General features: G+C 49.9%; 1 protein-coding gene across 1 annotated transcript; it reads left to right on the top strand.

Annotated features, from left to right (window-relative positions):
• Positions 1-9,790: 9,790 nt before the first annotated feature.
• Positions 9,791-12,588, top strand: LOC119877199 (filaggrin-like). The gene is made up of 2 exons (XM_038562418.1): positions 9,791-10,165; positions 10,611-12,588. The coding sequence occupies exons 1-2, from the start codon at positions 9,791-9,793 to the stop codon at positions 11,994-11,996; spliced, it is 1,761 nt and encodes a 586-aa protein (XP_038418346.1). The 3' UTR covers positions 11,997-12,588.
• The last annotated feature ends 2,895 nt before the right edge of the window (positions 12,589-15,483 follow it).

The following is a 15,483-nucleotide window of genomic DNA, read 5'->3' as shown; positions in this document are numbered from 1 at the left end:
CCTGAAACTACTATAATATTGTGTGTTAACCATAATCAAGTTTAAAATTTTTTTAATTAAACTAAAAAATAAAATCTTGCTATGGGTCATGGTCAGATCAATAAGAGTGATGGCATTACCAATAGCTCACTGAGTCTGTAAGACCATAAATACTGCTATGAATGGGTTTAAGTCCAAGAATTTGTAGTTTAATAATTCAGTTGAACCCTGTGTTGATTTTCACTATTTAGATAGTAGAGAGCTTTTCTGGGCACTCTTCTATTTGTAAAGATAGATTACATAGAGGAATATATGGGCTTAAAAATATGGAATTGGGGAACTTGGGTGGCACAGTCAGTTAAGCATCCATCTCTTGATTTTGGCTCAGTTCATGATCTCATGGTCATGAGATTGAGCCCAGTGTCTGGCTCCATGCTCAGTGCAGAATATGTGTAAGACTCTCTCTATCCCTCTACCCCTCCCTACCTCTCGCTCCCTCTCTCCCCTTCTATCTCTAAAATAAATAAATCTTTTTATTAAATGTGGAAGTTCATTATAATAATTAATAAGACCTATAAAAAGGAAAGATATACAAGAAGTACATTTTTATTTCTTCTTTCCAGGTTCACCTTAACTTCCAAAAAGATGTCTACTCTCCTGGAAAATATCATTGCCATTATTGACCTATTCCATGACTACTCAACAACAGATAAGGAAACTGATACACTAAGCAGAGAAGAACTGAAGGAGCTCCTGGAAATGGAGTTTCGGCCAATCCTGAAGGTAAGGGATATCTGCTGGAACGAATGGGTACATCACGCTTGTTCTGCAACAATATGACAAATAATAACTGTGAAATTTTATGAATTATTTCTTCTAGAATAGAAATTTTGGAATTTCTTCTGGAATTTTATGAATTATTTCTTCTAGAATAGAAAAAGACCTAATCTTATTTCAAAACAAATAGAATTTGTTTACCTCTCTTAATATCTTTAATATACATGCACACATGTGCATAATGCACAACACACAAACACACATTTTCTGTGAAATAAATATAAATATTTAATGATAAGATAATTAACACCAAATAAGTATTCTTCATATATTGAAGAATATCTTCATATTCTGTTTCTTAACATCAAGAATGTTTACAAGTATATTTAAGAGACAACGAACTCATGGACTTCATAACATCATGACGTATAAAGAAAACAAAGCAGATGACCAACCAAATATTTTAGTTTTAACAAACCAGCATTTATTTTTTTTTTTTTTTACAAACCAGCATTTATATATAGACTTTTAGTAAAATACATAGAGTTCCATCCTAACTCACCATAAGTAGAATATTATTACAGAAAAAAAACACATAGTGTCCAACATTTACTTACCAAAATTCATGTTTGCCAAAATAGTGTAAATTATTCAAGTGACCAATTGTCATTCTCCTGTAACCTCCTTCCATCTTTCACATGTACAGAATCCAGATGACCCAGACACTGCTGACATCTTCATGCATATACTTGATTTAGACCATGACAAGAAAATAGACTTCTCAGAGTTTTTTCTGATGGTATTCAAGTTGGCTCAAGCATATTATGATTTGACCAGGAGACAGAACCCCCAAGCATCAGAGCAAAACCAAAAAAAATATGCATACCACACACAAGATGAAGAAGACGACAGAGAGGAAGACGAAGTAGAAGAAGAAAAAGAAGAAAGAATTCAAAGTTCTAATCAAGCAGGAAGAAATGAAAGAAAAGGTAAGAAGACAATATCCAAGAGCCTAAAAGGAAGAAGAGGAAAGGAACATGAACAGACACCAGACAGCTCTAGACATGAAGGCTCCCATGACACTAAGGGAGCCAATTTTGGGCACTCTGACTCAGGATCTCACCACTATCAACCATCCACTCAAACAAACAGATCCAGACAAACACAATCGAGACAAGGAAAATCATCATCTGAATTTAGGTCAGTGAAAAACTGGGAATCCAGTATAAATCAGGACAGTGACAGCGAAGGACACACGGAAGACTCTGAGAGACAATATGGATCTGGCCCAGGAAACCAAGGAGAATCTGCACATGGCCATGCAAGAAACAACTCTAGACACTCTGAGTCTCATGGAGGGCAGAGAAAAAATCATGGACACTCAGAGTCTACCCATAGACAGTCAGACTCTGGTACAAGAAGAAGACATGGATCAACTCAAGGAAACTCTACACACACATATAGACAATCAGGGTCTCCTCATAGAGAGAATTCTTCTTGGGAAAATACTGACTCATTTCACAGGCATTCAAAATCAAGCAGAAGAGGAAGACAAGAAAACAAGCAGAGGCAATCAGGAGATGGATCCACACATTCAGAAACTGGACATAGAAAACAATATTCTGGGTTAAGGGCAGGGACACAAAGGGGATCCAGTACAGAACACACCAGTGACAATGAAGGACATCTGATAGATTCAAACACAGATTTCACAAAACATCACAGAAAGTCTGGAAAAACATCAGGAAAAGAGCAGAGGCCTACACAGGATGAGGTGGCTGACAGATCCAGACAACCTCGGTTACATCACAAGAAAACCAACAAAAAAAGGCAGTCCAAATCCACAGAACGAGATTCAGTATCTACCAGTACAGAGAGACAAGGTCGCCACCATCAGCAGTCACAGGACACCTCCAGACACACGCAAACTGGACATGGATCCGGTAACAGCAAACACCGGGAATCCAGTGTCAGTCAGGCCAGCGACAGTGAAGGACAATCACTAGACTCAGAGACTCAGTCAGGGTCAGTCCAGGAACGGTCCAGGTCCAGTCAGAGGAGACAACGTGGCAGTAGTGCACACGGCAGTTCTGAGCACTCAGCATCTTATTTCTACCAGGTAGCCCCCCAAGAACACTTTGATTCTGCCCACGGACAGTCCCAATCCAGTACCAGGGGGAGACAAGGACCCCGCCATGACCAGGCCCATGACAGCTCTAGGCACTCAGGCTCCCATGAGGGTCAGGCAGCCGATTTTGGACATTCTGAGTCAGGATCTCGCCACCAGCAATCGTCCACTCGGGCACAGGGCTCCAGGCCATCGCAGGCCAGGCAGGGACAATCGTCATCTGAATTCAGGCCAGTCAGCAACCGGGGGTCCAGCATTAGTCAGGACAGTGACAGTGAAGGACTCACAGAAGACTCCGAGAGACAGTATGGATCTGGCTCAGGAAACCAACAGGGATCTGCCCGTGGCCATGCAGGAGACAGCGCTAGACACTCTGAGTCTCAACAGAGGCACAGAACCAATCATGGACAGTCTCAGTCTGGTCACGGACAGTCAGACACTGGTACTGGGAGAAGACAGGGATCTAGTCATGGGCACTCTCTAGATACCTCTAGACTTCCAGGGTCCCATCGTGCAGGGTCACCCTCCCGGGGACACGCTGACTCCGTCCATGGCCGGTCAAGATCGAGCACAGGAGGAAGACGAGAAACCCAGCATGAGCAGTCAACAGACAGATCCGGACGCTCAGGCTCTGAACACGGACCATTGTCCTCTGGACCCAGGACAAGCAGACATCAGGAATCCAGCCTGAGTGAAGGACATTCAGAAGATTCAGGTAGAGAATTCTCAACGACCCGTGGAGATTCTGGGTCCGGGGCAAGAAACCAACGTGGGTCTACCCATGGTCAGTCAACTGACAGATCCACACAGTTGGGGTCACGTCAAGGGCAGACAGGCACTCACAGGCACTCTGACCCTGCCCACCGAGACTCGGGATCCAGCACTAGGGAAAGACAAGGAAGCCGCCACGAGCAGTCAGGAGACAGAGCCAGACACGCAGGGTCACATCAAGGACAGCAGGCCACCCGTGGGCATCCTGACTCTGCCCACCGAGACTCGGGATCCAGCACTAGGGAAAGACAAGGAAGCCGCCACGAGCAGTCAGGAGACAGAGCCAGACACGCAGGGTCACGTCAAGGACAGCAGGCCACCCGTGGGCATCCTGACTCTGCCCACCGAGACTCGGGATCCAGCACTAGGGAAAGACAAGGAAGCCGCCACGAGCAGTCAGGAGACAGAGCCAGACACGCAGGGTCACGCAAGGACAGCAGGCCACCCGTGGGCATCCTGACTCTGCCCACCGAGACTCGGGATCCAGCACTAGGGAAAGACAAGGAAGCCGCCACGAGCAGTCAGGAGACAGAGCCAGACACACAGGGTCACGCCAAGGACAGCAGGCCACCCGTGGGCAGCCTGACTCTGCCCACCGAGACTCGGGATCCAGCACTAGGGAAAGACAAGGAAGCCGCCACGAGCAGTCAGGAGACAGAACAAGACACGCAGGGTCACGCCAAGGACAGGAGGCCACCCGTGGGCAGCCTGACTCTGCCCACCGAGACTCGGGATCCAGCACTAGGGAAAGACAAGGAAGCCGCCACGAGCAGTCAGGAGACAGAGCCAGACACACAGGGTCACAGCAAGGACAGCAGGCCACCCGTTGGCAGCCTGACTCTGCCCATGGAGACTCAGATCTCAGCACCGTAGACAGACAAGGGCGCCACCATCAGCAGTCACAGGACAGCTCCAGACACTCGCGAACTGGACATGGATCTGGTAACAGCAAACACCGGGAAGCCAGTGTCAGTCAGGCCAGCGACAGTGAAGGACAATCACTAGACTCAGAGACTCAGTCAGGGTCAGTCCAGGAACGGTCCAGGTCCAGTCAGAGGAGACAACGTGGCAGTAGTGCACACGGCAGTTCTGAGCACTCAGCATCTTATTTCTACCAGGTAGCCCCCCAAGAACACTTTGATTCTGCCCACGGACAGTCCCAATCCAGTACCAGGGGGAGACAAGGACCCCGCCATGACCAGGCCCATGACAGCTCTAGGCACTCAGGCTCCCATGAGGGTCAGGCAGCCGATTTGGGACATTCTGAGTCAGGATCTCGCCACCAGCAATCGTCCACTCGGGCACAGGGCTCCAGGCCATCGCAGGCCAGGCAGGGACAATCGTCATCTGAATTCAGGCCAGTCAGCAACCGGGGGTCCAGCATTAGTCAGGACAGTGACAGTGAAGGACTCACAGAAGACTCCGAGAGACAGTATGGATCTGGCTCAGGAAACCAACAGGGATCTGCCCGTGGCCATGCAGGAGACAGCGCTAGACACTCTGAGTCTCAACAGAGGCACAGAACCAATCATGGACAGTCTCAGTCTGGTCACGGACAGTCAGACACTGGTACTGGGAGAAGACAGGGATCTAGTCATGGGCACTCTCTAGATACCTCTAGACTTCCAGGGTCCCATCGTGCAGGGTCACCCTCCCGGGGACACGCTGACTCCGTCCATGGCCGGTCAAGATCGAGCACAGGAGGAAGACGAGAAACCCAGCATGAGCAGTCAACAGACAGATCCGGACGCTCAGGCTCTGAACACGGACCATTGTCCTCTGGACCCAGGACAAGCAGACATCAGGAATCCAGCCTGAGTGAAGGACATTCAGAAGATTCAGGTAGAGAATTCTTAACGACCCGTGGAGATTCTGGGTCCGGGGCAAGAAACCAACGTGGGTCTACCCATGGTCAGTCAACTGACAGATCCACACAGTTGGGGTCACGTCAAGGGCAGACAGGCACTCACAGGCACTCTGACCCTGCCCACCGAGACTCGGGATCCAGCACTAGGGAAAGACAAGGAAGCCGCCACGAGCAGTCAGGAGACAGAGCCAGACACGCAGGGTCACGCCAAGGACAGCAGGCCACCCGTGGGCAGCCTGACTCTGCCCACCGAGACTCGGGATCCAGCACTAGGGAAAGACAAGGAAGCCGCCACGAGCAGTCAGGAGACAGAGCCAGACACACAGGGTCACGCCAAGGACAGCAGGCCACCCGTGGGCAGCCTGACTCTGCCCACCGAGACTCGGGATCCAGCACTAGGGAAAGACAAGGAAGCCGCCACGAGCAGTCAGGAGACAGAGCCAGACACACAGGGTCACATCAAGGACAGCAGGCCACCCGTTGGCAGCCTGACTCTGCCCATGGAGACTCAGATCTCAGCACCGTAGACAGACAAGGGCGCCACCATCAGCAGTCACAGGACAGCTCCAGACACTCGCGAACTGGACATGGATCTGGTAACAGCAAACACCGGGAAGCCAGTGTCAGTCAGGCCAGCGACAGTGAAGGACAATCACTAGACTCAGAGACTCAGTCAGGGTCAGTCCAGGAACGGTCCAGGTCCAGTCAGAGGAGACAACGTGGCAGTAGTGCACACGGCAGTTCTGAGCACTCAGCATCTTATTTCTACCAGGTAGCCCCCCAAGAACACTTTGATTCTGCCCACGGACAGTCCCAATCCAGTACCAGGGGGAGACAAGGACCCCGCCATGACCAGGCCCATGACAGCTCTAGGCACTCAGGCTCCCATGAGGGTCAGGCAGCCGATTTTGGACATTCTGAGTCTGGATCTCGCCACCAGCAATCGTCCACTCGGGCACAGGGCTCCAGGCCATCGCAGGCCAGGCAGGGACAATCGTCATCTGAATTCAGGCCAGTCAGCAACCGGGGGTCCAGCATTAGTCAGGACAGTGACAGTGAAGGACTCACAGAAGACTCCGAGAGACAGTATGGATCTGGCTCAGGAAACCAACAGGGATCTGCCCGTGGCCATGCAGGAGACAGCGCTAGACACTCTGAGTCTCAACAGAGGCACAGAACCAATCATGGACAGTCTCAGTCTGGTCACGGACAGTCAGACACTGGTACTGGGAGAAGACAGGGATCTAGTCATGGGCACTCTCTAGATACCTCTAGACTTCCAGGGTCCCATCGTGCAGGGTCACCCTCCCGGGGACACGCTGACTCCGTCCATGGCCGGTCAAGATCGAGCACAGGAGGAAGACGAGAAACCCAGCATGAGCAGTCAACAGACAGATCCGGACGCTCAGGCTCTGAACACGGACCATTGTCCTCTGGACCCAGGACAAGCAGACATCAGGAATCCAGCCTGAGTGAAGGACATTCAGAAGATTCAGGTAGAGAATTCTTAACGACCCGTGGAGATTCTGGGTCCGGGGCAAGAAACCAACGTGGGTCTACCCATGGTCAGTCAACTGACAGATCCACACAGTTGGGGTCACGTCAAGGGCAGACAGGCACTCACAGGCACTCTGACCCTGCCCACCGAGACTCGGGATCCAGCACTAGGGAAAGACAAGGAAGCCGCCACGAGCAGTCAGGAGACAGAGCCAGACACACAGGGTCACGCCAAGGACAGCAGGCCACCCGTGGGCAGCCTGACTCTGCCCACCGAGACTCGGGATCCAGCACTAGGGAAAGACAAGGAAGCCGCCACGAGCAGTCAGGAGACAGAGCCAGACACGCAGGGTCACGCCAAGGACAGCAGGCCACCCGTGGGCAGCCTGACTCTGCCCACCAGGACTCGGGATCCAGCACTAGGGAAAGACAAGGAAGCCGCCACGAGCAGTCAGGAGACAGAGCCAGACACGCAGGGTCACGCCAAGGACAGCAGGCCACCCGTGGGCATCCTGACTCTGCCCACCAGGACTCGGGATCAAGCACTAGGGAAAGACAAGGAAGCCGCCACGAGCAGTCAGGAGACAGAACAAGACACGCAGGGTCACGCCAAGGACAGCAGGCCACCCGTGGGCAGCCTGACTCTGCCCACCGAGACTCGGGATCCAGCACTAGGGAAAGACAAGGAAGCCGCCACGAGCAGTCAGGAGACAGAGCCAGACACGCAGGGTCACGCCAAGGACAGCAGGCCACCCGTGGGCAGCCTGACTCTGCCCACCAGGACTCGGGATCCAGCACTAGGGAAAGACAAGGAAGCCGCCACGAGCAGTCAGGAGACAGAGCCAGACACACAGGGTCACGCCAAGGACAGCAGGCCACCCGTGGGCAGCCTGACTCTGCCCATGGAGACTCAGATCTCAGCACCGTAGACAGACAAGGGCGCCACCATCAGCAGTCACAGGACAGCTCCAGACACTCGCGAACTGGACATGGATCTGGTAACAGCAAACACCGGGAATCCAGTGTCAGTCAGGCCAGCGACAGTGAAGGACAATCACTAGACTCAGAGACTCAGTCAGGGTCAGTCCAGGAACGGTCCAGGTCCAGTCAGAGGAGACAACGTGGCAGTAGTGCACACGGCAGTTCTGAGCACTCAGCATCTTATTTCTACCAGGTAGCCCCCCAAGAACACTTTGATTCTGCCCACGGACAGTCCCAATCCAGTACCAGGGGGAGACAAGGACCCCGCCATGACCAGGCCCATGACAGCTCTAGGCACTCAGGCTCCCATGAGGGTCAGGCAGCCGATTTGGGACATTCTGAGTCAGGATCTCGCCACCAGCAATCGTCCACTCGGGCACAGGGCTCCAGGCCATCGCAGGCCAGGCAGGGACAATCGTCATCTGAATTCAGGCCAGTCAGCAACCGGGGGTCCAGCATTAGTCAGGACAGTGACAGTGAAGGACTCACAGAAGACTCCGAGAGACAGTATGGATCTGGCTCAGGAAACCAACAGGGATCTGCCCGTGGCCATGCAGGAGACAGCGCTAGACACTCTGAGTCTCAACAGAGGCACAGAACCAATCATGGACAGTCTCAGTCTGGTCACGGACAGTCAGACACTGGTACTGGGAGAAGACAGGGATCTAGTCATGGGCACTCTCTAGATACCTCTAGACTTCCAGGGTCCCATCGTGCAGGGTCACCCTCCCGGGGACACGCTGACTCCGTCCATGGCCGGTCAAGATCGAGCACAGGAGGAAGACGAGAAACCCAGCATGAGCAGTCAACAGACAGATCCGGACGCTCAGGCTCTGAACACGGACCATTGTCCTCTGGACCCAGGACAAGCAGACATCAGGAATCCAGCCTGAGTGAAGGACATTCAGAAGATTCAGGTAGAGAATTCTTAACGACCCGTGGAGATTCTGGGTCCGGGGCAAGAAACCAACGTGGGTCTACCCATGGTCAGTCAACTGACAGATCCACACAGTTGGGGTCACGTCAAGGGCAGACAGGCACTCACAGGCACTCTGACCCTGCCCACCGAGACTCGGGATCCAGGACTAGGGAAAGACAAGGAAGCCGCCACGAGCAGTCAGGAGACAGAGCCAGACACGCAGGGTCACGCCAAGGACAGCAGGCCACCCGTGGGCATCCTGACTCTGCCCACCGAGACTCGGGATCCAGCACTAGGGAAAGACAAGGAAGCCGCCACGAGCAGTCAGGAGACAGAGCCAGACACGCAGGGTCACGCCAAGGACAGCAGGCCACCCGTGGGCAGCCTGACTCTGCCCACCGAGACTCGGGATCCAGCACTAGGGAAAGACAAGGAAGCCGCCACGAGCAGTCAGGAGACAGAACAAGACACACAGGGTCACGCCAAGGACAGCAGGCCACCCGTGGGCAGCCTGACTCTGCCCATGGAGACTCAGATCTCAGCACCGTAGACAGACAAGGGCGCCACCATCAGCAGTCACAGGACAGCTCCAGACACTCGCGAACTGGACATGGATCTGGTAACAGCAAACACCGGGAAGCCAGTGTCAGTCAGGCCAGCGACAGTGAAGGACAATCACTAGACTCAGAGACTCAGTCAGGGTCAGTCCAGGAACGGTCCAGGTCCAGTCAGAGGAGACAACGTGGCAGTAGTGCACACGGCAGTTCTGAGCACTCAGCATCTTATTTCTACCAGGTAGCCCCCCAAGAACACTTTGATTCTGCCCATGGACAGTCCCAATCCAGTACCAGGGGGAGACAAGGACCCCGCCATGACCAGGCCCATGACAGCTCTAGGCACTCAGGCTCCCATGAGGGTCAGGCAGCCGATTTTGGACATTCTGAGTCAGGATCTCGCCACCAGCAATCGTCCACTCGGGCACAGGGCTCCAGGCCATCGCAGGCCAGGCAGGGACAATCGTCATCTGAATTCAGGCCAGTCAGCAACCGGGGGTCCAGCATTAGTCAGGACAGTGACAGTGAAGGACTCACAGAAGACTCCGAGAGACAGTATGGATCTGGCTCAGGAAACCAACAGGGATCTGCCCGTGGCCATGCAGGAGACAGCGCTAGACACTCTGAGTCTCAACAGAGGCACAGAACCAATCATGGACAGTCTCAGTCTGGTCACGGACAGTCAGACACTGGTACTGGGAGAAGACAGGGATCTAGTCATGGGCACTCTCTAGATACCTCTAGACTTCCAGGGTCCCATCGTGCAGGGTCACCCTCCCGGGGACACGCTGACTCCGTCCATGGCCGGTCAAGATCGAGCACAGGAGGAAGACGAGAAACCCAGCATGAGCAGTCAACAGACAGATCCGGACGCTCAGGCTCTGAACACGGACCATTGTCCTCTGGACCCAGGACAAGCAGACATCAGGAATCCAGCCTGAGTGAAGGACATTCAGAAGATTCAGGTAGAGAATTCTTAACGACCCGTGGAGATTCTGGGTCCGGGGCAAGAAACCAACGTGGGTCTACCCATGGTCAGTCAACTGACAGATCCACACAGTTGGGGTCACGTCAAGGGCAGACAGGCACTCACAGGCACTCTGACCCTGCCCACCGAGACTCGGGATCCAGCACTAGGGAAAGACAAGGAAGCCGCCACGAGCAGTCAGGAGACAGAGCCAGACACGCAGGGTCACGCTCAAGGACAGCAGGCCACCCGTGGGCATCCTGACTCTGCCCACCGAGACTCGGGATCAAGCACTAGGGAAAGACAAGGAAGCCGCCACGAGCAGTCAGGAGACAGAACAAGACACGCAGGGTCACATCCAAGGACAGCAGGCCACCCGTGGGCATCCTGACTCTGCCCACCGAGACTCGGGATCCAGCACTAGGGAAAGACAAGGAAGCCGCCACGAGCAGTCAGGAGACAGAGCCAGACACGCAGGGTCACGTCAAGGACAGCAGGCCACCCGTGGGCATCCTGACTCTGCCCACCGAGACTCGGGATCCAGCACTAGGGAAAGACAAGGAAGCCGCCACGAGCAGTCAGGAGACAGAGCCAGACACACAGGGTCACGCCAAGGACAGCAGGCCACCCGTGGGCAGCCTGACTCTGCCCATGGAGACTCAGATCTCAGCACCATAGACAGACAAGGGCGCCACCATCAGCAGTCACAGGACAGCTCCAGACACTCGCGAACTGGACATGGATCTGGTAACAGCAAACACCGGGAATCCAGTGTCAGTCAGGCCAGCGACAGTGAAGGACAATCACTAGACTCAGAGACTCAGTCAGGGTCAGTCCAGGAACGGTCCAGGTCCAGTCAGAGGAGACAACGTGGCAGTAGTGCACACGGCAGTTCTGAGCACTCAGCATCTTATTTCTACCAGGTAGCCTCCCAAGAACACTTTGATTCTGCCCACGGACAGTCCCAATCCAGTACCAGGGGGAGACAAGGACCCCGCCATGACCAGGCCCATGACAGCTCTAGGCACTCAGGCTCCCATGAGGGTCAGGCAGCCGATTTTGGACATTCTGAGTCAGGATCTCGCCACCAGCAATCGTCCACTCGGGCACAGGGCTCCAGGCCATCGCAGGCCAGGCAGGGACAATCGTCATCTGAATTCAGGCCAGTCAGCAACCGGGGGTCCAGCATTAGTCAGGACAGTGACAGTGAAGGACTCACAGAAGACTCCGAGAGACAGTATGGATCTGGCTCAGGAAACCAACAGGGATCTGCCCGTGGCCATGCAGGAGACAGCGCTAGACACTCTGAGTCTCAACAGAGGCACAGAACCAATCATGGACAGTCTCAGTCTGGTCACGGACAGTCAGACACTGGTATTGGGAGAAGACAGGGATCTGGTCATGGGCACTCTCTAGATACCTCTAGACATCCAGGGTATCTTCAGGATCAGAGAGAAAATCCTGGGCCGTCTGATTCAGTGTTTGTTCAGTCTCAGAATGGTAGTAGAAGTCATGATTCCAGCCATGTGGAATTCAAGGACTTCTGTGAATATTGAGAAGATTCTGTGGTATCCAATATAACAGAGTAAGATGCACCCAGGAATATATTGCCTTTCACATGACAATTCTCAATGTTTGGGATTTTTTCAGTCACAAATTTTTAATTATGATGATGATAATCTGATAAGAAAATAATCCAAATTGTAGGAATATGAACCCACACATAACTTTAAATCAATTAATTTCCAAATATACTTCCAAAGAATTTATCTCATTTATTTTAAGTAAGTTACACTCTTTCTTTCCTTGGTGATAGTTTCATATTTCTCATATTTAAATCTTCAGTTAGGATGGTGAATGTGCAAAATCAGTGTCAGTAGTTTTAGAAAACACAGTATTTGGTGTTGTTAGTTTTCAAGCTTGGATTTGTCTTTTGAGAGGTTACATTTTAGAATCTTTGTAGATTAGTATATTAATCTTTGTCAAAAATATAACATTGTCATTCTAGAGGCCAAAGCTGCGATGTTAATATCAGGGGTCGATCCATATTCCTCTACTATTCTTTAATGGGACTCTATATTATTGTGGATTCATTAAATCAAAAAACTGAATTGCATAAAGCTTCAAAATAAACAATTAAGCACATACCATAGTTTGTCCTTTTGTGTTTATTTCTCATAGACTCCGGAAGACTTACCCCCAATAGCCAAAATTACATCTTTTTGTCACTGGAAAACTATATGACCAAATGTTAATTGTACACCATGCAAAAGTAATGAGGAGTCCAAAGAAGAAAGAATTTAAATAATATAATCATTGTCCCACATAGTCACCTTTAGGATGAAAAAAGGCTTTGCTCACATGAATAGGACAAACATTAAACCCAAGTGTCTATTAGCCAAGTCAAACCAAGATTAGTAAACAGAAACTACTAACCACTGGCTCTTCTTCCAAAGGCACTAGGAGTTATTTTACAATGAAGATTAATGAAAGCAGAGAATTTGTGCTGAAATATCCTGACAAAGGAAAAACAATAAAGAAAATGCACTCTCGGAACTGGAGGGTATTATGCTGAGTGAAATAATTCAATCGGAGAAGGACAAACATTATATGGTCTATAAGACTCATTTTAGACAGAAGGACACCTATAGCTTGAAAATAAAAGGTTGGGGAACCATTTACCATTCAAATGGTCCTCAAAAGAAAGCAGGGGGAATCCCTGGGTGGCGCAGCGGTTTGGCGCCTGCCTTTGGCCCAGGGCACGATCCTGGAGACCCAGGATCGAATCCCACATCGGGCTCCCAGTGCATGGAGCCTGCTTCTCCCTCTGCCTGTGTCTCTGCGCCTCTCTCTCTCTCTCTGTGACTATCATAAATAAATAAAAATTAAAAAAAAAAGAAAGAAAAAAGAAAGCAGGGGTAGCCATACTTATATCAGATAAACTAAAATTTACCCCCGAAGACTGTACTGAGAGATGAAGAGGGACACTATATCATACTTAAAGGATCTATCCAACAAGAGGACTTAACAATCCTCAATATAAATGCCCTGAATGTGGGAGCTACCAAATATATCATTCAATTAATAACCAAAGTTAAGACATACTTAGATAATAATACATTTATACTTGGTGACTTCAATCTAGTGCTTTCTACACTCGATAGGTCTTCTAAACACAACATCTCCAAAGACTCATTTTAGACAGAAGGACACCTACAACCTGAAAATTAAAGGCTGGAGAACCATTTACCATTCAAACGGTCCTCAAAAGAAAGCAGGGGTAGCCATCCTTATATCACATAAACTAAAATTTACACTGAAGACTCTAGTGAGAGATGAAGAGGGACACTATATCATACTTAAAGAATCTATCCAACAAGAGGACTTAACAATCCTCAATATATATGCCCCGAATGTGGGAGCTGCCAAATATTTAAATCAATTAATAACCAAAGTAAAGAAATACTTAGATAATAATACACTTATACTTGGTGACTTCAATCTAGCACTTTCTACACTCAATAGGTCTTCTAAGCACAACATCTCCAAAGAAACGAGAGTGTTAAATGATACACTGGACCAGATGCCCATAGCTGGGGGCATCACAATGCCAGATTTCAGGTTGTACTACATAGCTGTGGTCATCAAGACAGTGTGGTACTGGCACAAAAACAGACACATAGATCAATGGAACAGAATAGAGAACCCAGAAGTGGACCCTGAACTTTATGGGCAACTAATATTCGATAAAGGAGGAAAGACTATCCACTGGAAGAAAGACAGTCTCTTCAATAAATGGTGCTGGGAAAATTGGACATCCGCATGCAGAAGAATGAAACTAGACCACTCTCTTTCACCATACACAAAGATAACTCAAAATGGATGAAAGATCTAAATGTGAGACAAGATTCCATCAAAATCCTAGAGGAGAACACAGGCAACACCCTTTTGAACTCAGCCACAGTAACTTCTTGCAAGATACATCCATGAAGGCAAAAGAAACAAAAGCAAAAATGAACTATTGGGACTTCATCAAGATAAGAAGCTTTTGCATAGCAAAGGATACAGTCAACAAAACTAAAAGACAACCTACAGAATGGGAGAAGATATTTGCAAATGACATATCAGATAAAGGGCTAGTTTCCAAGATCTATAAAGAACTTATTAAACTCAACACCAAAGAAACAAACAATCCAATCATGAAATGGGCAAAAGACATGAACAGAAATCTCACAGAGGAAGACATAGACATGGCCAACATGCACATGAGAAAATGCTCCGCATCACTTGCCATCAGGGAAATACAAATCAAAACCACAATGAGATACCGCCTCACACCAGTGAGAATGGGGAAAATTAACAAGGCAGGAAACTACAAATGTGGGAGAGGATGTGGAGAAAAGGGAACCCTCTTGCACTGTTGGTAGGAATGTGAACTGGTGCAGACACTCTGGAAAACTGAGTGGAGGTTCCTCAAAGAGTTAAAAATAGATCTGCCCCACGACCCAGCAATTGCATTGCTGGGGATTTACCCCAAGGATACATATGCAGTGAAATGCCGGGACACCTGCACCCCAATGTTTCTAGCAGCAATGTCCACAATAGCCAATCTGTGGAAGGATCCTTGGTGTCCATTGAAAGATGAATGGAAAAGAAGATGTGGTCTATGTATACGATGGAATATTACTCAGCCATTAGAAATGACAAATACTTGCGGTGGAGACTTTTGGGTTTTCTATGTAGAGTATCATGTCATCGGCAAAGAGGGAGAGTTTGACTTCTTCTTTGCCAATTTGAATGCCTTTAATGTCTTTTTGTTGTCTGATTGCTGAGGCTAGGACTTCCAGTACTATGTTGAACAGCAGTGGTGAGAGTGGACATCCCTGTCTTGTTCCTGATCTTAGGGGAAAGGCTCCTAGTGCTTCCCCATTGAGAATGATATTTGCTGTGGGCTTTTCATAGATGGCTTTTAAGATGTCGAGGAATGTTCCCTCTATCCCTACACTCTGAAGAGTTTTGATCAGGAATGGATGCTGTATTTTG

Source organism: Canis lupus, chromosome 17 (genome assembly GCF_011100685.1).
Source record: "Canis lupus familiaris isolate Mischka breed German Shepherd chromosome 17, alternate assembly UU_Cfam_GSD_1.0, whole genome shotgun sequence".
Taxonomy (NCBI): Eukaryota; Metazoa; Chordata; class Mammalia; order Carnivora; family Canidae; genus Canis; species Canis lupus.
The sequence above is the reverse complement of the archived record's forward strand: the minus strand, read 5'-3'. Positions and strand labels throughout refer to the sequence as shown.

What these genes read in the sequence shown, in the direction of transcription:
- LOC119877199 (XM_038562418.1), top strand. Translation starts at nt 9,791, where the DNA reads ATGACCAGGCCCATGACAGCTCTAGGCACTCAGGCTCCCATGAGGGTC. An exon ending in TCACGGACAGTCAGACACTG is followed by an intron (nt 10,166 to 10,610) that starts GTACTGGGAGAA and finishes ATCCAGCACTAG; the next exon opens with GGAAAGACAAGGAAGCCGCC.